Source organism: Phyllobates terribilis, unplaced genomic scaffold, assembly GCF_046119375.1.
Source record: "Phyllobates terribilis strain yellow unplaced genomic scaffold, ASM4611937v1 Scaffold_1__5_contigs__length_1240528914, whole genome shotgun sequence".
Taxonomy (NCBI): Eukaryota; Metazoa; Chordata; class Amphibia; order Anura; family Dendrobatidae; genus Phyllobates; species Phyllobates terribilis.
This window is the reverse complement of record NW_027362761.1, coordinates 1,148,600,841-1,148,625,082: the sequence shown is the minus strand read 5'-3', so window position 1 is coordinate 1,148,625,082 and position 24,242 is coordinate 1,148,600,841. Positions and strand designations below refer to the sequence as shown.

The 24,242-nt window shown below is 40.1% G+C and overlaps 1 protein-coding gene across 4 annotated transcripts in view; it reads left to right on the top strand.

Moving 5' to 3' along the window:
- Window positions 1–24,242, top strand: part of STK32B (serine/threonine kinase 32B) — a 481,347-nt gene that overhangs the window by 180,066 nt on the left and 277,039 nt on the right. The window contains exon 2 of one of the 4 annotated variants that reach the window (XM_073648385.1): window positions 1,470–1,561. The exons of the other annotated variants lie outside the window; for them this stretch is intronic. Coding sequence (XP_073504486.1) covers window positions 1,470–1,561 — 92 coding nt within the window. The remainder of the gene's footprint in view (window positions 1–1,469; window positions 1,562–24,242) is intronic. 4 annotated transcript variants of the gene reach the window in all.

Sequence of the window (24,242 nt, the reverse complement as noted above, 5' to 3'; positions counted from 1 at the left end):
GAGAGTGTAGGGGACACTATGGGGGAGCAGGATGGAGAATTAGTAGCATCTGAGGACCATCTGGACAAGTGGGAGTATGGGGGGATTGTATGGAAAAGTGGGGGACAATATGGAGAAGTGAGGGATATTATGGAGAGATGGCCGGACTGTATGGAGAAATGGGAGAGTGGGAGGATTGTATGGAAAAGTGGGTGTACAATATGAAGAAGTGGGGTGACAGTATAGATAAGTGGGAGCATAGGGGATAAAATGGAGAAATAGGGGTATAGGATGGAGAACTGGAAGCGTGTGGGGACCATATGGAGAAGTGGGAGTATGAGGGGATTGTATGGGGAAATGGGGGCACAGTATGTAGAGATGGGAGTGTGGCGGGACAGTATGGAGAGGTGAGAGGATGGGAGACAATATGGAGAAATGGGAGCAGAGTATGGAAAAGTGCGGGAACAGTATGGAGAGGTGAGAGCTTTGGGGACAATATAGAGAATCAGGGGCATAGTATTTAGAGATGGGACTGTGGAGGGACAGTATGGAGAGGTAAGAGCGTGGGGGACAGTATGGAGAATTGGTGGCACAGTATGTAGAGATGGGAGTGTGGTGGGAGAGTATGGAGAGGTGAGAGCTTTGGGGACAATATGGAGAACTAGGGGCACAGTATTGAGAAGTTGGATTTATGTACTAATAATGGATCTGGTAACGGATTCATGTACTGACCGTGGTCCTGATCGTGAACAAATGTACCAATCCATAACTGATCAAAGGTCATCACCCGGCTGAGGCAGTCACCTTTCTGCTACTGGTTCCCTACTGTGGATGTCACCCTGCTGCCTCTGTCAACCTGCTGCCTCTGTCACCCGGCTGCCTCCGTCACCCTGCTGCCTTATAGAGCCGAAGTTTATAGGGACTTTTATTGTATATGAGGGATGTTAATGTGAAGGCACAGTATCTTGTGGGCAGTATGCAGAGGAAGAAAAGTGTGTCTGTAGTGCTGTATTCATCTACTGATGGTGGTTCTGTGTATAGGGGAGCTATGGGCCCATCATACTGTATATATGGGAGCTGTATATTGGGGACCCAGTGGACACTATTATATGTCTAGTGGGCACTTAAGAAGCATTATTGTTATAGAGGCACTCAGAGTATTGTAACCAACAAAGGGGCAACATATGGACACTTTTCTAGGGTATTTGCACAGGGCATTAATCTTTTCAAGGGAGCAATTTTACCATCTAGAGGGCACATATGAGGCATTATTACTTTTAAGGGACACAGTGGTGGGTATTATTATGTGGGGAACTAAGAGGAGCTCTGGTTTTGTACCACACAGCAGGTACAGTAATAGGGACACAAACGGCAGCAGCGGCTCAGCATTGGGGTATCAGCAGGATGAGGAGTTTGTGCAGGTTGGGAATAGATGGAGATGGTGTCTGAAATGTGAGAAGTAAAATGTGTCTGTGCTGTAATCTCGGCAGGCGAGTCCTGGCTGGAAGAAGTTGTCATGTCGGTCTGGGCCAGATGGGAAAGACAGGAAAATGAACTACTCCACCAGAAAGAACATCAGCATGTAAGTTATTATACATACCTGTACTGTAATTACTTGTATCTTTTAACACGGAAAATAGAAAATGAAGTCAGCTCACCATTCACGTCTCACTCCAGGGGTCCTTTCTTCAGCCTGGGCCGCGGCTCGGCAACCGCCACAATGGAATCCAGAAACAAGTATAAGACCCGGCGATGGAGAGCCTAGTGCACTTCAGAGGTCTTATTTGCATAAAACTTCCATTTTATTGAAAAAATGGTAAAAATGTGTAAAACACAGTTACAAGCAGTCAGATCAATTAATGAACATCTAGAGCGACGCGTTTCCGCTTATAGCGAAGCCTTAGTCAAGATCATGCTTTACTCATCATAATTACACCTTACAGAACAAGACAACACCTATAGATTTTTTCTAGGAGGGAAATCCACTCATAATGACCTTCTCATATGTAAAGAAGATCCCTTTGGAGAATTCTATGATCTCAACCCTTCGTTGATTTCCAGAATGCTTTAACCTTTTTGGAACTGGTAATAGACTTCTGTTACTGGAAATGTGACCTAATGAGGTAAAAATGACAAATCAATGACATTATATATAGAATGATGTTTCACTTTTCAAGTAAAACCTTTTCCTAACTCCAAAACTATTTATGTTGTTGTTTTTTTTTTGCTTTACACAAAAATCATTCCCTCGAGTTCTAAAAGAATATTGAGGTCACTGACAATTGGCCAGTTAAGCAAGACATAATATAGTTTTCCTAACTACAAGACTATTTATGTTATTTTTTTGTTTGTTTTACACAACGATCATTCCCTAAAGTCCTAAAAGAATATGGAAAACTCTTTTTCAGTCCTGTACCTGGCCTTTGTGGTGAATGTCCCTAGGTTATATCCACGGAATAGCTCCCTGATCAGGTTAATATTGGAATAGTCAGGAAGCCAGGTCATAACCTGAATGATAAGGACAACGACAATTGGCCAATTCAGCAAGACCTAATATAGTTTTCCTGAGTACAAAACTATTTTTTTTTTGTTTGTTTAAAAACAACGATCGATCCCTAAAGTCCTAAAAGAATGTGGAGAACACTTTTTCAACCCTGTACAGTGATCTGGCCTTTGTTGTGAATGTCCCTAGGTTTTGTCTACGGAGTAGGTCCCCGACCAGGTTAATATTGGAGTAGTCTAGAAGCCAGGTTGTATCCTGAAGAATAAGGACAATGACAATTGGCTGGTTCAGCAAGACATAATATATTGTACCTAAAAAAAAAACTGAGCTGAGTAGCTGCTGCTAGATGCCAGGCATCCTGGCGTACACTTTAACACCATCTCGAAAACCACTTTAAATATTTGGCACATTTTGGGTGAACATCTATGGAACAGACTTAGGACCCTCCTGCAACATAAATGTGGGGTGCCGATGGGTTGCAATGGCAACTTGTTGCATACTGAAGAACGTCGCCACCATTTTCCTACTCCTTTGAAGCCCCACCTGTCACAGGGAACTCATAAAAGATTGTTATTGTTAACTTCTCTTCATACTGAAATATAATATAATAAAAAAAATTTAAAAAAAACCATAAAAGTTTAAATCGCCCTCCTTTTCTGAACGCAAAAATAAAGAAATTAAAATGTAAAATAAATATTTGGTATCACCTTGTCCACAAAAATCCTATCAAAGTAAAATTATTGAATCAATACAGCAAACGGTGTAAAGGAAAAAACACTGAAGAGTCAAAATTGTCTTTTTTTCAGTGTCTACGGAAAAGTAAAAAAATGTTATAGCTCTTAGAAGAAAGGTAGGGAAAAAAAACGAAAAGGAAAAAATTATAATTGGCCCATGAAGGGGTTAACGTTCCCATACCCCCTCATGTACCAAACAGAGGCCAATATAAAGATTTATATAATGTTTCTATTTTAAATCAAGCAAAAAGCTCTTATTAAATTCTGGCTCATTTGCATGAGAATACAATTAGCAATACAATCATTTAATCATTGCAAAAGCAAACATATTATTTCCACAAATTACAAGACGTTACACATAGTTGACAATGAGCCTCATATAACTGCATTCTCGTAATTGAATAATAAAGACATTGTGCCCAATTCATCATTTGCGGTTTATCATTTTTGGTCTTTTGGTATTCATTGATGTTTTTGCTCCAAGTTCTTAAAAATAGTGAAAATGGTTCATGAATCTTGTGCACAATCATTTTTTTTCTTTAACCTATTTTGTGACATTGTAACATGAAGCGCTAAAATGTCACAAAATTTGCTAAAACATTTCAGAAATACATATAGTGACTTGAAAAAGAATTCATACCCCGTGAATTTTAACACATTTTGTCACATTACACCAACAAACATAATGCATTTTATTTGGATTTTATGTTACATACCAGCACAAAGTAGCAAGTATTTGTGAAGTGTAAAGGAAATTATACATGATTTTCTAATTATTTTAAAAATATAAAGCTGAAAATTGTGACATGCATTTGTATTCAGCTCCCTGTAGTCTGATAAATAAAATCTCAAGTGACCAATTGTATCCAAAAGTCACATAATTAGTAAATTGAGTCCACCTGTGTGTATTTTATTCTCAGTATAACTACAGTTGTTTTGTGAAGGTCTTAGAGGTTTATTTGAAAATATTAGGGATCAAACAGCATCATGAAAACCGAGGAACACACCAGATAGGTCAGGGATAAAGTTGTAGAGAAGAGTAAAGCAGGGTTAGGTTTTTAAAAAAAAATGTCCTGAGCTTTGAAAATCTCGTGGAGCACTGTTCAATCCCTCATCCAAAAATGGAAGGAGTATGGCACAACCTACCAAGACATAGCTGTCTACCAAATCTGACATCCCAATCAAGGACAGCATTAATTAGTGAAGCAGCCACGAGGCCCATGGTCACTCTGGAGAAGCTGCAGACATCTGCAGCTCAGGTCGGAGAATCTGTCCACAAGACAACTATTAGTCCTATACTCCAAAAATAAAAATCTGACCTTTATGGAAGAGTGGCAAGAAGAAAGTCATTTTTGACAGCAAGTCGTAAGAAGTCCGCTTGCAGTTTGCAAAAAGCCATGTAGGGGACACAGATAGCATGTGGAAAGAGGTGCTCTGGTCAGATGAAACCAAAATAGAACTTTTTGGGCTAAATGCAAAGTGCTATTTGTGGTGGAAAACTAACGCTACATATCTCCCTGAAAAAAACATCCCCACTGTTAAACATGGTGGTGGCAGTGTAAGAGGGTGTATAGAGATATGTGTGTTGGTGATGACTGTGAGTGGAGGCCATACCTGTAACGACATCTGCCCAATAGATGTCAGTGACACTCACTGTTGATCTAAATTTTATTAAGTGTTAACAAAACAATACTTGAATAATTTTATGAATGCTGCGATGCAAATAATAGATGAACTGTGCAGTGAAAATGCAATTTTGCTGCTTGAGTTATAAAATACTTTCATTGCATCATTGCTCTGCTGCTCAAGCTGAGGATGGATAAAGTTTGTTTGGTGGAGAGGGGCTGGGTTGCCAGGGAGACAGAGCTGAGACGTGACGCGTGTGGTCTGGGAGCTCCTGGTGGATGAGAAAAAAAAGGAAGGTCCGGAGTAGGCGAACCTGGTTCCCCCTTGGAGTGCAGCCGTTTCGTGCTCCTGTGATGGGTGACATCTGGGACAATAATCCTCTATTTCTGTTCGGTGAAGAGCGCGGGGAAGTGCAACGGTGGGATAACATTGAAAAGAACCGGCTATCTTGTGAAGTGTGACACGGAGCCCGTGGAGGGTAAAGCACCCTATGTTTTAAACAAGGACGAGGTACCTCATGTTCTTCTTCTTATTTTAAATTCTCCCTGACCGGTCCAACGAGTTAGTCAGGGTCAGCTAGGTGTTGAGACCAATCTAAATGACTAGTCTCTATGGGGCGGTGTCAGTGAGGCACGAACTGTGTTCATCTAGTCAATGACTGTTGATAGCGCGGTGCGAAGTTCAGAAAGGCCACAGTCAGTGGTGAAGCTCCCAAGGCACCCACCTGTCTGGATTGAATTTCCAGCAGAGCATGCTAATCAAATGAATTTGCTATCATCTGTGTTCTTGTAAATGGGAATTGAATATGGTTGTTTATTTTATATGTTATTCTTGTTAGGTGAACTTGGGTTGTAATACGCCTAGCTGTACAGCTGAGTTTGGTCATATTGAGATCCCAGAAAGTTTATTGATTGGGAATAGTATTAAGATTGTGAACCAGGAGTAAAGACACATATTACGGCTTCCCCTTAGGAACTAGCCCTGTTTAAGTCCGGACACATTTAGGGGAGAGGGGTGGCATTATTGGCCCAAGGGAAGATATCCCCTTACTGGGACCAGGGATATGTGGCTGTTCTCCTGGTAAGAAAAATAAAACACAATTCTTCTGTACGAGTTGTTGGATTAAAAATTTTACTGTTTATTTTATTCACTTTTCTTCCCCATACAAACAGGGGCGAGTTTTGTTACAGTAAATCTTGTTATTGTTTTACCACCGTTTTTCTTTTGAAGCTCATCTGTCCTGTCGGTGGCATCACTGTATCAAAACGGAATCTTACCCCCGCCATTAGTAGTCAGGGCCTTTTACATTTTTGGCGTAGTCAGCAGGATACAGTGTTCGCCATGGACAGGGATGATGTGTTGGCCCTTAGGGCTCCCCCTGGCACTTTGTTGAACCATCTTATGAAGTTCGATGGTTACAATATGCTGCTGCCAGATTGGATAGGGAGGTTGAAAAGCGCTATTGCCCTGTACAGAATCGCTGCTGATGTACAGGTAGAGGTGGCACTTAATGCTCTGGAGGGGGATGCCAGGAAGGCGGTGTTGTTGAAGCCAGAGCAGAAACGTAAGACGGTGGATGACATCATAGAGGTCCTGGATGGCTCTTTTGACCATTTAGCCACCGCCGGACACATAAGGGTTAAGCTGTTCGCTCGCATTCAGAGGGCTGGGGAAAGTTTGGTGCAAAATGCTATTGCACTAGAGGAGTTATATCGAGACGTCCAAAATAAATTTTCATTGGTAGTAGAGACTATTGTAGACGGAGATCATGCTTTGCGAGATCATTTTATGGAGAGATTACAGAATGACATCCTGCGGGGTGAACTGTCCGCACTAGTGTGGAAAAAACCTGATATAACTTATGAGGAAATATAGAAAGAGGCAATGGCTCGCAATATGGAAATGAGAGGGGATACTTCTCATAACTGTGTTCAAGTGGTAGGAAGAGGACAGGATCCCCAGAACATGATGCAGGAACAGAAGTCAATTGAGCGGTTGGATGAAAAGCTGATTCGAATGACAGCTTGGGAAAACCTCATTGACCGCCCGAGGCTCCTTCACCTCCTTCGAAATATTTGCCTTGGGAGAGACGGGGGCACGAGAGACCACTATGCCAGTGGGGTACATCGAAGAACACTTTGGGCAACTGGTTAAACCAGAGTCTGGGCATCGGATTAACCTTTTGGCAGCTAATAATGAGGAGATCCCGGTGACAGGGGTTGCCTGGATGAGTGTGAAAGTGTGTGGGCAGGAACTGGGTACCAAGAGGGTGGTGCTGGTGAAAGCCCAGGCCAGACCGGACCTTCCGGTGGTCTTAGGAATGAATGTTCTGAAAGAACTTAATTCCCGGTTGTTTGAACGGGAAGGGCCTGGTTATTGGAGGAGGGCTACGCCTCACAGAAAAACCCAACTTGTGTTATGGCAGATGGTGCGTACCTGTGGCATAAAAAAAGTGCTGCCAAGGGGAGACCTGTGTGTATGTGCCTCCTGATGCGAACGCTAAGAGCAGCAGCATCATGCTATGGGGATGCTTTTCTTCAGCAGGATCAGGGAAGCTGGTCAGTTGATGGGAAGATGGATGGAGCTAAATACAGGGCAATCCTGAGGAAAACCTGTTAGAGACTGCAAAATACATGAAAATGGGGCATTGGTTTACCTTCCAGTAGGACAATGACCCTAAATATACTGTAAGATCTACAATGGAATGGTTTAGATCAAAGCATATTCATGTCTGTGAATAACTTAGTCAAAGTCCAGACCTAAATCCCATTGATAATCTGGGGCAAAACTTGAAAATTTCTGTTCACAGCCGCTCTGTTACGATACTGGCGTAGTACTGCTGGAAACTAGTGGCCAAAGGAGCACAAGAAGGAACAGAAAACGGTTATAGATGTACTTGGGTGTAACAAAGGAGTTAAAGAGAACAATTCGTAGATGAATGAGAATAGTCTGGGAAAGAATGTTCAGGAGCTGAGACTGGAACTAAGCTAATAGCTAGACAGAATACTCAAGCAATGAGTGAGAAATCCATGCGGCTTTAAGTAGGCCCAAACAAGGAACAAGATGGATTCCAAGGTTCACCATCTGCCATCTTAGTAAAGGGCAATTGCAGAACACAAAAGCAGCATCCAGTGGTAAGGAGTGGGATTACAGCATAATTATTAAGGCGAACAATAGCAGCCCCTTGTGGTCAAACTGTAGAAAGACAACAGGAATTCTGACACGCTCTCAATCCAATCTCACTGAGCTAGAGCTAGTTTGCAAAGAAGAATGATCAAAAATTTCAGCCTATACTGTAAATGTGCAAAGTTGGTAAAGACAGACCCCAAAAAACTTGCAACAGTAATTGCAGTGAAAGGTGGTCCTGCAAAGTATTAACTCATGGGGGCTGAATACAAATGCACATCCAAGTTTTCAGATTTATATTTTTAAAATAATTAGAAAACCATGTATCATTTCCTTTACACTTCACAAATACTTACTTCTTTGAGGTGGTAAAAATCCCAATAAAATACATTTAAGTTTATGTGTTGGGGTAGCGTGAACAAATATGGAAGTTCACAGGGTTTGAATAGTTTTTCAAGGCCATGTAAAATTACTGGAGGGTGTACTGGAGTGCATTTGCACAAAAATGTTATGACTTTTAAAAACAAGTCGCAATTGATGAATCAGTTGAAAACATCTGGGAACCCCAAACCACACTCACAATGGCAGACTTGAAAAAAATACCAGGGAATAACATACAAAATAGACTTTAGAAAAAGTGCAAATTCTAAATGAAAAACAGTCCAAAAATTCCAAACACTGAAAGTGTGTAATCCATCACTCACTACTGTACCATAGTTTATTAAAGGAGTTTCAAGGATTAGAAAAACATGGCTGCTTTCTTCACGAACCATCGCCACATTTATATTTTCGGACCTTTTGAAATTAGAATTTGTCACATTCGCCATTCCCCATCACTATATCCAATCTATTTTATTGTTAATATTGCCTTAGGGAAGAGAGAGAGACATAACATTTGTGCTGCAAGAATGATGAGAAATGTGCGCATCTGTGCCTCTTACAGAGTAAAATATACAATTTGTGCCCTCTAGATGGTAAAATTGACCCCTGAAAAATAAAACATGCTCCCTGTGAGTTCCCTAGAAAGTGGTAATGATCACTTTTTGCCACATAGATAGTAATAATGCTTCTTTCATTTCTTTTTGACAGTTACTATACCATGAGTGCCCGTAAAATGCCTCCTAAGTGCCCACTAAACATTTAATATTGTCTCTTGAGTGGCCTTAAAAAGTGATAATGCCCCCTCATAAAGTGTAATGTCCCCATACAATATGATGGCCACCAAACACAGTATGATTTCCCCATAGCCCCCACCACAAAGTATGATGTCCCCACAGCCCTCCCACATAATATGATGTCCAGGGGCGGACACAGACTGTAGTGGGCCCCTGTGCAAGAATTTTTTTGCCCCCCTCCCCACTGCCCTTCATAGGGGGCATGAAGGCCCCCCCCCGTGCATCTCTCACCACCCCCCCCGTGCATCTCTCACCACCCCCCCCCCGTGCATCTCTCATCCCCCCGTGCATCTCTGATTCCCCCACTCCTAGTTAATTAATTGTATTTAAAAAAAATAAAACTTGTTATACTTACCCCCAGGGCCGGCTCCAGGTTTTTGTGGGCCCTGGGCAACAGAGTTTCAGTGGCCCTTTTAACACATACCATGATTCATGATGCACAGATACCGCAGAGAAATATATATATATATAATACAAGGCCAAGGATTTCACTTACTACATTACATGAGCGATATCTATTGTAAATTCTACAATAGCTCAGAGACCGGCGAATCCTCACAGCGCACAGTGCAGACCGGACAGTATAGTCCTCCATACAGTATAATGGACCCCATATAATGCTCCATACAGGATACTGACCCCCTTATAATGCTCCATACAGGATACTGGTCCCCATATAATGCTCCATACAGGATACTGACCCCCTTATAATGCTCCATACAGGATACTGGTCCCCATATAACGCTCCATACAGGATACTGGTCCCCATATAACACTGCATACAGAATACTGGCCCCCATATAATGCTCCATACAGAATACTGGCCCCCATATAACGCTCCATACAGAATACTGACCCCCATATAGCGCTCCATACAGAATATTGGCCCCCATATAACGCTCCATGCAGGCTGTTCCCCCCTTATAATGCCCCATTACACGAGCGATATCTATTGTAAATTCTACAATAGCTCAGAAACCGGCGAATCCTCACAGTGCACAGTGCAGACCAGACAGTATAGTCCTCCATACAGTATTATGGGCACCATATAATGCTCCATACAGGATACTGACCCCCTTATAATGCTCTATACAGGATATTGGTCCCCATATAATGCTCCATACAGGATACTGGTCCCCATATAACGCTCCATACGGAATACTGACCCCCATATAACACTCCATACAGAATATTGGCCCCCATGTAACGCTTCATGCAGGGTGTTCCCCCCTTATAATGCCCCATGCAGGATGACACCCCCCTTTTAATGCCCTATGCAGGATGTCACCTCTACCCCCCATAAAATGCCCCATGCAGGATGTCACCTCTCCCCCCCATATAATGCCCCTTGCAGGATGTCACTTCCCCCCTTTTAATGCCCCATGCAGTATGTCAGACCACCCCCTCCCTTATAATGCCCCATGCAGGAGGTCACACCCCCCCTCCTTATAATGCCCCATGCAGTATGTCACTCACCCACCCTCCTTATAATGCCCCATGCAGGATGTAAATTCCCCCCTCCCCCTCTTATAATGCCCCATGCAGGATGTCACACCCCCTCCCTTATAATGCCCCATGCAGGATGTCACGCCCCCCCCCTCCTTTATAATGCCCCATGCAGGATGTCACTTCCCCCCTTCCCCTCTTATAATGCCCCATGCAGGATGTCACTTCCCCCCTTCCCCTCTTATAATGCCCCATGCAGGATGTCACACTCCCCCCCACCCCCATATAATGCCCCATGCAGGATGTCAATTCCCCCCTCCCCCTCTTATAATGCCCCATGCAGGATGTCACACCCCCCTCCCTTATAATGCCCCATGCAGGATGTCACTTCCCCCTTCCCCTCTTATAATGCCCCATGCAGGATGTCACTTCCCCCCTTCCCCTCTTATAATGCCCCATGCAGGATGTCACACTCCCCCCCACCCCCATATAATGCCCCATGCAGGATGTCACCCCCCCATATAATGCCCCATGCAGGATGTCACACCACCCCCCCATATAATGCCCCATGCAGGATGTCACACCACCCCCCATATAATGCCCCATGCAGGATGTCACCTCTCCCCCCATATAATGCCCCATGCAGGATGTCACCCCCCATATAATGCCCCATGCAGGATGTCACACCACCACCCCCATATAATGCCCCATGCAGGATGTCACACACACTCTCCCCCCACCATATAATGCCCCATGCCCCCATACATAAAAAAAAAAATCAAATACTCACCTCACTTCTCACCTGATGCTGATCCGGACTCCAGCATCGCCCGCGTCTTCCCGCTCTGCACTGTGACAGGTCAGGAGAGAGGGCGCGCGGTGTAAAGACGTCACCGCGCCCTCTGACCTGAGACGTCACAGTCAGAGGACGCGGAAGACGCTGCGGAGGCACGGGGAGGGGTAAGTATTGAGCCGGCGCCGTCACATGACCGGAGATGTCCCTGCGTCACGCGCAGGGACATCTCCGGTCATGTGACGGCGGGGGGTCATGTGACGGCGGGGGGTCCTGCGGGGGGGCCCCATGAGGAGACGCACAAGCGGGGGGCCCCAACGGGGCTCCGAGGGGGCCCCGACCGGCCGGGCCCCATGCTGGAGTCAGGGCAGTCATGCCCTGATGGCGGCCCTGCTGGAGGCTGGAGGGGCTCCCTCTCCCTCGGGGGCCCCCATTCAATGAACCGGTACGATGGCTCTCACAGCCTCCACTTATTATGATAGTCCCCCACAGCCTCCCACACAGCATGATGTCCCTACACAACATGAGGGCCCCACAGTCCCCACACAATATAAGGGCTCCCACAGACCCCATATGCACAATATGGTAGCCCCACAGTGTAAAATAATACTCTTCTCTGTATTATTTTTTCTACTGAGGACTTCTCAAAGTATCAATATCACGATATTCTTATAAAAAAATGTATCTATTTATTCTTGGATTGTCCATTAAAAAGAATCAGATTGCAGCAGGTACATATAATAATTAGTTATAAAGTAATTGTCCATTTGTCCATAATTAGCTTAATTGTTGAGATTCACCCATCTTTCCTTGGATCCTGGCTGGTAAATCATGTCTTTGTCCAGCACGTGTCCAGGCCTACATGTCAGATACGTCTCAGCATGAAGATTCTTCTTGTCGGGTGGGAAGAGCCAGAGAGCCCCCCCTTTCTGTACCATGGTCTTTTATAGCCAGTCGTATGGACACCTGTTCTACATATGGTAGTGAACCAAAAATACACATACAAATAACGCATGTCAACTAGACACGATGGCTGATGCAATCCTTGTATAGAACTCAAATTTAAGAAAAATGATTATCGATTATTAATTAACATTCCAAATGAATTTCCATAATTAACCATTTAACATTTCCCCCTTTTTTGAGAATAAAAGGATTTAAACTGAAAATTCTCAAAAGAAGATACATTCATCAATCATTTTTTCCTTTCCTTCTTCCTTGGCAATATCATTAAATTTCCATAATAATAATAATAATAATAATAATATCAATAATAGTATCGGATTATTGTTATATAATGATGTGAATTCATGTTATGGTAAGCCGTGACTAATATTCATTTAATATGTATAATTATACTTCCCTATATCTAAATTGAAGTAATCGCGGGTTCAATCGTCATCATCTGATGTCATCGGGTCGTCGTCTCGTCTTCTTCCTGGTTCTTTTATAACACAGTCTTTAGATGAAAACTCCTTTGAAATAAATGACAGCGTGTAGATATTGTACAGTCCATAATTGTATTCATTATTGTTCAGTCCATAAACTGTACTCTTTATTAGAAAGATCATGTGTCAATTGATAAGAAACAAAGTCCATGGATGAAATGTAGCTTTAATATCTGTGCGATGTCACCTGGACTTACGTTGTCTTTGGATAGTTCTGGAATCCACTGCGTCATCCGCACTGGTCTCGTGTCACTTTTGGAACAGATGTGACATCTTTGGTCAGTAAAGCAAGGGTTAACTTGACACTTCCCTGCTTTATATAGCACCATAACCAGTACTCAGTCCTTTATATACAGGACACATATGCCAGGTATTACCTGCTCACCAGCTTTCATTGAAGCGTTGCAGGTGATAAGAAACCACTGGAACGTGATGAAACTTGAACACAACCCAGTACATATAGGATCATCGTCCTCTGCCGTCCCGGTGATCAGTGGTGTGAATTGTATTGTATGTAATGGACGCAGTCTATGATAACACTCAGCATTCACACCTGTTACCTTCTGAGACCTCCGGATATCGGTCGCTTCTTCTTGTAACTTTTGAGAGTCTCTTTGATTTATAAATATGAAAAGTCTTTATTAAGATAGAATTCATAGTTGCGATGTCTTGATTGAAGTCTTCATTCCCTAATCTGGTACCAAATCTGGCAGTTTTTCCTAACCTATAATATCACAGCGTACCATAGCAATCAATAATATCCATCTAATTATTATCAAAACGTTAAAATAAATTATGTTTGGAATAATAAACAATAATAGATAATAATTCAATGAAGTTCTCCATGTGATAAAACATTTTTATGTCATAGGTGTAATTACCTTTTCCAACCCATAGGTGTCAGTGTGTTTTGAAACAACAAGTGTTTATATCTTTATTAAACCAATAATATCAAAGAATGTATACTCCTGAACTAAAATGAATAAATATATGAATGTATGAATGAATGAATGAATGAATTGTTGTGTTTACTCAGAAAATTGAAACATTTTTCTTATATTAATTCATATCATCATTATATTTAATGAAGCAATATTCTTGTACTTGACATTACCCCATTAAATATTAATGTGTTTTCTCAATTAAAATATTGAACTGAATTAAAATCAAAAATTGAGAATTAAAAATGAAAAATGGAAAAATAAGAAAATAAGTAAGAATAAAATTTTAAAAATGAAAAATAAAATTAAGAGTAAAAATAAGAATAAAAATAAGGCCTTTAAATTTTAATGACAAATGCAGAGTAACTATATTCTCCATAAAAATACCCTTATATCTCCATTATCTGGATGATTTCATATTTGTCATAACCTTGTATCACCAAAAAATTATTAAACTATGCAACTTTGCATGTAACACCCTTCTTAATTATATCATTGTACCTTATTATTGTTTCTTCTTTATTAAAATGTGTAAAAAATAAGTATTGATCAAAAGTGATTATGTAATCAGGATCAAAAACACATTTTCCCCCTTAATACCAAAAAATATTATTTTATAAAATAATTTATGTATATATCAGAACCAAATTAAAAATAGTTATTCTTCTATAAATATTTTGCATACATTTCATATCGATGAGTAGCATAGATTTGTCTAAAGAGAGGTGTGTACCTATTTAGGTAACCATTAAAAATAATATCATAGTTATTCAAGAATATTATCATGTGGAAAAATTATTCTAAATATAAATTTGCTTTGTAAACCATTTTGATGTGTGGTTGCCCTTATCCACTGTTAGTTAAATCAAGAAATAATAATTATTAAAGAAATATAGAAGTATATATATATATATGTGGATAATACCTAATTATGTATTATAATTTTTCTCAGAATTAAATATATTTTTGTACCTTCACATAAAGAAACATTTTTTTTTCCCAAACATACGAGGCCTCTGTCACATCAATCACACTTAGCAGCTGCTGATTTACTCATCTGTCACATTCACTCTGACATTCACAGATCTGTTCAACTCAAACATTCCACATACGAAGTTATAGATAAATATATATATTTAACCCAAAATTGTTGTATCCCAATTTATTAATGCGCATTTCCATATCAATTAAATATCTTAATATTCTTTGAATATTCCCCAAATACATATTATATAATATGAGAGTAAGTATTTGAAATTTCAAACACTTGAAAAAACTCTTGACTTAGATTCTTTTTTCACTGGCTGCACGGTCTTAAGTTACATCAGCTGGAAATAGAATGAATGGGATCCTATACTATTAGCTCAAAGTTCAAAGGCCGCAGCTGTCACACGTCATGCTGTAAAGCTACCCCAATCAGCACGAACACTTCATGCACAGAAAATATTAGCAACACAAAAGAATTAATAAGTATTACATATATTATAGTCCAACTAGTTATATTGTTAATTTTTTTAAAATGTAACACATATAAATCATGCAATTTTTCCACTTCCTGTGTGAATAAAGAAATAAATCCATTTTAGAGTTGTTTGATCAAATCCTGCTTTGGAATGAAACCTCTAAGGAAATATAAGAAAATAAAATTAAATATCAAATTCATACAGAAACAGAATTATTTAAATATCTTATATCTATATTGGTTGGTTCTAATGTAATTCAAAATATTGTTACTTAAATTTATATATGAAGTTCTAATTTATTAATTAATATATATATTTTATAAACATATATATAAATACAATTATACACAATCTCTACTTAGACAAGTGTATATATATATGTATACATACATGAACTACTAGAAACTATGTAACTACAATTTTACTGTATAAGATTATAAATAAATATTGAGACATTGTATAACATTTTGATACAACATCATAATTACAGTTTTTCCTTAGCCACTCCCTAAACCAAATCTTCTGTCTCTCTCAAATATCTCCAGGAACGCCCTATTTAGGAAAGACATTTTTCTATCCTTCAAAACCTCAGAGAACTGCCTATTCTTCTGTCCACATTCCATGATGTCACTGTGAGCCGGTCGTCTCACTTGTCTCTGTTCATCAGTTTCGGCCATTTTCCTTTTTAGAGAATCACAGTTCTGACTGAGAATTAACTCATTCTGTGAAGAGATTGATTTTTCAATCATTTTATATGGCTTATAACAGATATGAAATCTCCTGCGTATTTGATAGAGTTCACTATGGGGATGACTCAGTCTAGGAGAGTTTGATATTGGCTTTTGATAAGATTTTACCTTTCCTGGTTTTATAAAATTAACTTGATTTATTTTCTTTGCACAATTCTCATGTTTTCTAACAGAATCCAGCAACTGCACACATTTGAATAGGGATTCTTTTTGTGATGCTATAACTCTAGATACTGGATCTAGGAATTTGAATTTTTTGTACAAAAGTTTTTATCATATGTTGTACTTTTCCATTTTTGATAAGAGCTTTGTACAACCGTTCAAATATGGACATGAATGTATATGTACATTCCTTCCTACCAATCCTTAGTTTCTGCAGATCTTCTATGTTGGGAAAATCCTTTGTGACACAATAAATCAAATATCTTAATCTGTCCGAATCATTTTCCCATCCATTAGGAGAGTCATTTTCACAGGGCATTAAATGTAAACGTCTGGACAATGTCACAGGAATCCATATTTTAAATAATTGATTCCTCTCCTCATTGGATAAATCAAACTTATCAGAGAAGCTCTCAAATGTCTCTGAATTTCTACAGGCATGGATTTTGACATCATATTTTGGCATGATTTTGTATAGTTTCAGCAAATTTTTCCTCATTTTCATTTGGAGTTGAGCCTGGGTAATTCCTGAATTCTCTGATATTTTTAGTGGCTCTTGTACGTCCGTTCCTCCTACGTCACTCACGTCTCCTCCCACATCACCTAGTATGTCAGTTTCTCGTATGTCAGTCATGTCTCCTCCCATGTCAGGTTTCTGTATGTCCGTCTCTTGGTCAGACCCAAGGTCACCTTCAGTTACACACACGTGTCTTACTTCTTGTTCATTTTCCACATTACAGTCAGAATCATTGTCACTATCTGTCACTGTTTCTACACAATTTTCCTGCTTAGAACTTTCAAGTACAAAATTATGAAATACTTGTACAAGATGTAGAATATTCCGCAATTTGTGTTTCTCTCTATTTACCAATTTAGAAGTTAACTGTAAATTCTGCAATTCACATTCTTTGTATAAACTGAGCCACAAAACTTCTATGTCATCTCCTACATTAACTTTGAAATTAATATTACTTTGTTTAGCAAAAGAAGAAATTATATCCATATTTTGCTTACCTTAAGATTCCTTAACTTTTCTTTATCAGCACGTCCTGTCTTCAGTTCGTCTGATTCTGTTCCTTGTTAGTACCTCTGCTTCCCGTTAGTCCTCAGTCTGTAGGCTCCTTTCTGCTTCTCGTGACAAATTAGTGAATTTACTGACACGTGAACAACAGCTGTTCAGCTCGTCAGGACTCCCCCCTTGTTCACGGGAAGAAATTCACTTACTTAATTTAAAAAAACGAAAAAACAGGGCTGGCTGGCTCACCATTGTAAAATAATACTCTTCTCTGTATTATTTTTTCTACTGAGGACTTCTCAAAGTATCAATATCACGATATTCTTATAAAAAAATGTATCTATTTATTCTTGGATTGTCCATTAAAAAGAATCAGATTGCAGCAGGTACATATAATAATTAGTTATAAAGTAATTGTCCATTTGTCCATAATTAGCTTAATTGTTGAGATTCACCCATCTTTCCTTGGATCCTGGCTGGTAAATCATGTCTTTGTCCAGCACGTGTCCAGGCCTACATGTCAGATACGTCTCAGCATGAAGATTCTTCTTGTCGGGTGGGAAGAGCCAGAGAGCCCCCCCTTTCTGTACCATGGTCTTTTATAGCCAGTCGTATGGACACCTGTTCTACATATGGTAGTGAACCAAAAATACACATACAAATAACGCATGTCAACTAGACACGATGGCTGATGCAATCCTTGTATAGAACTCAAATTTAAGAAAAATGATTATCGATTATTAATTAACATTCCAAATGAATTTCCATAATTAACCATTTAACACACAGCCCCCTACAAACAATATAATGGCTCCATAGTCCCTCACACACAGGATGATGTCCCCACAGCCCATCACACACATGTTGACCTCACAGGCCTCCAAACACAGTATAATGGTATAATGCTCACAAAGCCCCCACACAGTTTGCTGGCCCCACACAGTCTGACGACCCCACACAATATGAGGCCAACAAAGTATAATGTCCCCCCATTCCTGTACAAGTAAGAGTCATAAGATGAAAAATAAACACTATATACTCACCAAACCATGAATCATAGAGAGTCTGCTGGCACAGTCAGTACCCCAGCACTGTTGGAGCAATGCGTCATCACACCACTTGTGCCAAGACTCTGATGTCCTCTGCATGCCCCTGCTGTTCAGAACAGACTGGAAGCCCTAAAATAGGGCATACTGGCAAAATGACAAGCCACAGGGTGGGATTGTAAGGGCTATACAGATGAGGCAGGATCGGTTGGTTTTGGGACATTTTTTTCAGCAACCTTGGTGCACAGGCGGGTTGCCTGTGTCATGGCGTGATACATGTCTTGTGAAGAATCTGTTTTACTGGAAATTTTCCCGATCATATTGTCGACTGAATTTTTGGGTTCACAGTTTAGGAGTAGGAAGGTATATTTTCATTGTGATAACCGGTCTGTGGTTATCACAATACTTTTGCAGCTAAGTCGCTAACTGTAGTAGCCTATTTGCGGCATCTGGTATTGAGTTGTTCGGAATGTAATATGCCAAACATGTACCGGGTGTGATTCTAGGTACCACTTACCGACATGCCGTGAGGTGGGGAAGTCAGGGAGTCTAAGGTCAAAAGCCAGAAGGGTACATGATAAACAAAGGGGTGAGGCAAAGGCATAGTCAGAACAAACATCGAAAGGGGTATGCTCTTGTATAGTGATCACCAAATATACACAATAATTCAATAAATTACAATAAATTTTATTTTATAAATGAATACATACAAAACCACGTCACAATCCAATTCATTAAAACACAAGTAAAACTTATTATAGTGGGATCATCCACTGTTTGAAAACCCACCTACTCCAAAAAACATCCCAGAGAAACACATGATCACAATAAATCAGATAGTAACAGGATAAAATACACACTTAGGCTGTCCCTGGTGATCAATTTTACACCTGGGTGCAATAACTGTGGCTAATCGCCACCAGTGTTAAAGGGAATGTACACTACCACTTTTAATGAATTGGATTGTGACGTGGTTTTGTATGTATTTATTTATAAAATAAAATTTATTGTAATTTATTGAATTATTGTGTATATTTGGTGATCACTGTACAAGAGCATACCCCTTTTGATGTTTGTTCAGGTCTACTTATATTTGGTATGCTGCATGTTGATCCCATATTAATTGGATGGTGCCCTCCATAGTCTCTAGTGTGCAAAGGCATAGTCAGATCACAGTCCGGGGTCAGAATTTCAAGAAGCTAGCGGATCAAGACAAAGGGGCTATGCAAATGGATGGTCAAAGTCAAATCCAAGGTCGGTCCACAAAGATCAAAATACTAGAACTCAAAGCACAGAGCAATCACACACCAAACTGAGCAGAGATAAGAGGCAGACAGCAAGCTAACTAGCCTGAGAATAATTCTGAACAGGAGACACCTGTAGGAAATCCAGCACGTCCCGGCCTTGATTGGGTGACTGGACTGTCAGTCATAACACTGATTGGACGGCTGAGAGGAGGAATCATGACACTGAGGGTGCCCAGTGAGGTGGCTGATTCCTTGTCCCATTTTCAGTTTGACAGGTTTAGAAGTCTGGTTCTGTGGGCTGGAACGTGGGAGTGGAATGTCCCAGCTGGTTATGGAGTCTGGTAACGGAATAGTTTTTGAACTAATTAAACAGTCGGTGACCACGGCTACATGGTGCCAGTAAAGTGTGGAAAGAATGGGAAGAGTCAGGTGGGAATGAAGTGGTCGGTGCCTCATATAGGGATTGGTTGGTTTTGATATTGTCTATGTGTAAGATCCTTCAGGGAATAAATATGGGACATAAAATTTGATCTGTTGCAGTTGTGGTCGTCCTACCCCAGTAATCATAATTGTATGGTCTGACATTGTTGCTCCTACCCTTCCTAACCTTACTGATTATGCAGGTTTTGTATTAGCTGTGCTAAATAATGGATTATTAAGTCCATGCTTTTCATTTGCTCAGAATATCATCTTGGATATAAGGCTATGTCTTTTTCTTATATGTGATATTTGTCAGGATTAATTAGGTTACCCTTGCCTAGAATATAGCACCTCATTTGCAGGCGAATTTGTGTTTGACACTATTTTGTATGACACTTTAATATTGGTGGATTTATCCTTATACGCATTGGCACTTTATTTATGTAAGTTGTGCATTACATATCTTATATGTGGTCACAGATACTTTTTTTCTGAACAAATTCCTAGGGTTAGTCTGTTTTAATTTCAGATCATGTTATAGCCCTTGTATCAAATTTATAAGCTTTCTCTAATTAATTGGTTTATTGTAACACCTGTTGTTAGCGTGGGTACACCATGACTCTTTACTTGGAGTTTATGGGTTGTAATTATGTGTTTTTTGGGGCTGTTTTAACTGTATTTAATTGTTTTTTTGTTTATATATATATATCATGTGTTATAAAAAAAATGTTTTGATTATTTGAGAGATCCCCGTTTTTTACATATCTTTCCTTGTTCTCAATCATGTCTGCTCCATATTCTTTGGGCTGACCTCTCTTGATTATTTGGGTGGTGCCCGCCCTCATTGTTATTTATGGTCTGACATCGTAATCCGTGCATCCGAGGTCAGTCGATAGTCTGAACAAGACAAATAGTTTAACATATGCAAAGTATACAAGGGAAAAAATTCTAAGGTGCTCACTAGTATAGGAAAAGAAACAAAATATACACAAAAGACCGTGGTGTATTTAAAAAAAATGAGATATATACCCAGATATTCAGTGATGTAGGTTTGATGGGAGGAAAAGAATATGTCACTGAGCAGCCCTATTGTCTGGTGCTACAATTATGCTTTTTATCAAACTATGTGAACTAATGATGTTTTCCCATTTTATGTAAATGTATGTATTGGGGATGTCCTCTGATCAAGACTAGAATTAATAAGGATGAGGCTTGTTTTGTGGCCAGGAATGGTGGGATTGTGATGTGGCACAAAGACTTAGAGACTCTTTCAAGAGATTATTTGAGGCTCGACGATGTCCATCTTAAGTTGATTGGCAAGGATTGTTATGTTCTGCAACTTAGAACTAAGGAATAGGAGGGAAAAGCTGTCCCTGCACTGAGACTCAGCTTTACCCTAAGCTGGGGTGGGTGCCCTATTCCTTATGAATAGCCCCACCGAAACTCCTGCACTGAACTCAAACGAAGACCTGTAGGAAAGGAAAGGGGTCCCTAAAAGATCCAAGGACTGGGAGCAAAAGCAGGAGACCTAACAGAAAAGTTAGTTGCAGAAGCGAAAATTAAAGGAAACAAAACTGGTGGAACAAGAAGTCCCAGGATAACAATAGTCCAAAGCAAGAAGAACTAAACCAGGCTACTTAGCCAGAGCACGAGCGTTACAAAACTGATGTCCAGCAGGGAATGAGGGCCAGGTGCTGGGTAATAAAGAGTGCAGAGATCATGTGACCAAGAAATCCAGCACCAGAGGAAAAGACTAGAAGCCAGCAAACCACAACAAGATGGCCGATAGTAAAACAACATAGATTCTAACAAGGATATCTGGATGCTGGGATTGCGAGATGGCATGGAGCAATCTTTGGAAGTGCATCAGGACCATGTAAGGTGTCATATGGTCAGGTCTGTGGCGGGGATAGGTCTGGGTCAGAGGCTCATTAAGTGACATGTCCTATTCTTTAAGGTTACCATTGGGGGGGATAGTAACTTCGGTTACATCCCAACATAACTGGCGGGCATAGGTCATGCATGGTTAAGAGTATTAACCGTGTGGTGTTAATACCTTACTCCCTGTACTGGTGTAGTGCGGCCAGTGAAAGTTCTCTAGGATGCGGGGTTTGCCTCTGGCTTAGACCTGTTAGCCTTTATGTAGAGATTTAAATGTCTACTTTGTTTATAATTTGTGGTATGCCATTGTCGTGAAAGTTCTATGTTTTTGTTATGTTATAATTTAATAAAAGGTTGCTGTGGCCTTTTTTTTTAACCAAGTCACAAGCAGTCGTGTGTCTTATTTACATACTTTAAGTATTAAATGGGGGTGTTATGGGTTAACGATTAATTAAAATACTGAATCCCTCTTAGCTTGTCATGTAGGCAGCAGGCCTAAAGTGGACTCCACAACGGAGAATGGTAGATTATATTATAACGCTTGTAACTTTTACATTTTACTAATTTCATCTGCAGCCTCTTTCTCTAAATTTCAGTTGTGTCTGAGCTAGTGGGTGGAGGCTACTAGCTATAATGTGTTTTATTCCCTTTACACACAGGCATGAGGAATTCCTTCTGTCTTTTCTCTATGTAGCGCATGTTCAGCAGCACTAGAAGGAGCATAAAGGATATTATACAACTGTACTAAGCAGTGTATCCATCTTTAGTGTAAGAAAAAAACACCAGAAAGCTGCAGCAACAATCTGTCTCTGTTAGTGGCTCTCTTTTTTTGCTGTTTCTTTCCCCTCCCCTCTGCAAAGACTTAAAGGGGTTGTCCAGGCTTGAGGTTAAAGTCTGCAGTCACTTTATGTGACAGCAGTCATTGGACATCCTCATAGTGCTTGAACTACATGCTTTACGGATTCCCCGTTGCTGGAAGTGGGCAGTAATGTGACCGCAAATATGCAATTCCATACATGCGATCACATGTCGACTAGATTTGCTCAATACAAGTGACATGAGTGAGGACAAGCACTTCTAGTTGAAATGTGACCGGAAGTATGCAGATCGCGGTCATGTGATCACCCACTCCCAGTGCCAGCATCGGAGAATCCTGACAGCGTGCAATGCGAGAGCTGTGATGGTTCGAAAGTCATATAGACTTCAACCTCAAGCCTGGACAACCCCTTTAAATAGGAAGCTTTAGTCTGACCCCTCAGTGACCTGGAAGTCCATCTCATCTTGAGCATGACATATTTTAGCAATTTTTCAGAGGGAATGATGACGAGTTTAGGAGGCAGCGGAAAGAAGTGTCTCCTAAGTGGAGAAAGTAGTATGTTTGTCTGATACTATAGTTTATAGAAAGTGATCATTTAAATATCCAAAACAGTGTGGGGGCAGGTGAAATATTATGTGTAGTATTTATATTTATGTATGAAAATAAATTAAAACATACATGTCAATGTTTGCTTGTCAAGCTTATGACCAGATGCAACACAGGGGTTAAACGTTCCAGTTCTGAGACTTGAAAAGTCTCTCATACAAAGCGCCCAGTAATACAGTAGATATTTGGCCGCAACTTTTGTGTAGCAATTAGAATATATGGACATTGTGAGAATTTGCAGCAGATATTTGGCAGGAAAAATGCTGCGTTAAATACGCTCATTTTTGCATGCCTTTTTTACTTGCATGTTTTTCTCATTCATTTTAATGGGTGAAAACCACTGAAAAAATACTAAATGGGCATTGCACACGTTTAATATTTGCAGGAGATTTTTCTGCTGTAAAAACCAGTGTTTGCAAGAAAAACGCTGCGCAAAATATGCACATTTTTGCCATGTTTTTGCATGCATTTTTTATGCTTTTTCCCATTTATTTGAATGTATGAAAAAGGCTGCGAAAATGTTGAAAGAATTGACATGCTGCAGATTTGAAAAAAAAAACGCTTCGAATGTTCAAATCTACAAGGAACAAATAAGCAGCGTGTGCCTGAGATCTCAGAAATCTCACTCATTTTGCAGTTACTGTAAACCACTGCATTTTTTACGCAAAAAAAATGCAGGGAAAAAAATGAGTCCAAAACGCAACATGTGAACAAGCCCAAAGAATTGACCTGCTGCAGATTTGAAAAAAGCGCTTCGATGCTACAAATCTGCAAGGAAAAAATAAGCAGCATGTGCATGAGATTTCAGAAATCTCACTCACTTTTCTGGTACTGTAAAATGCTGAGTTTTTTCGTGGCAAAAAACGCATGGGGGCAAAACTCAGCTTGTGAAGAAACCTTTAATCTGATCTTTTTTTTTTGTAAAAGTGTTGTATTTACTTGCTAGGAGTTAGCTATTCATTTGTATGCAGCGTCGGCTGTCACAAGGAAAAACTGAACTGCTCTGCTAAGTGATATTAATCACCTAAGTCTAAATGAACTAATAATAAGTTATTGCTATAAAGC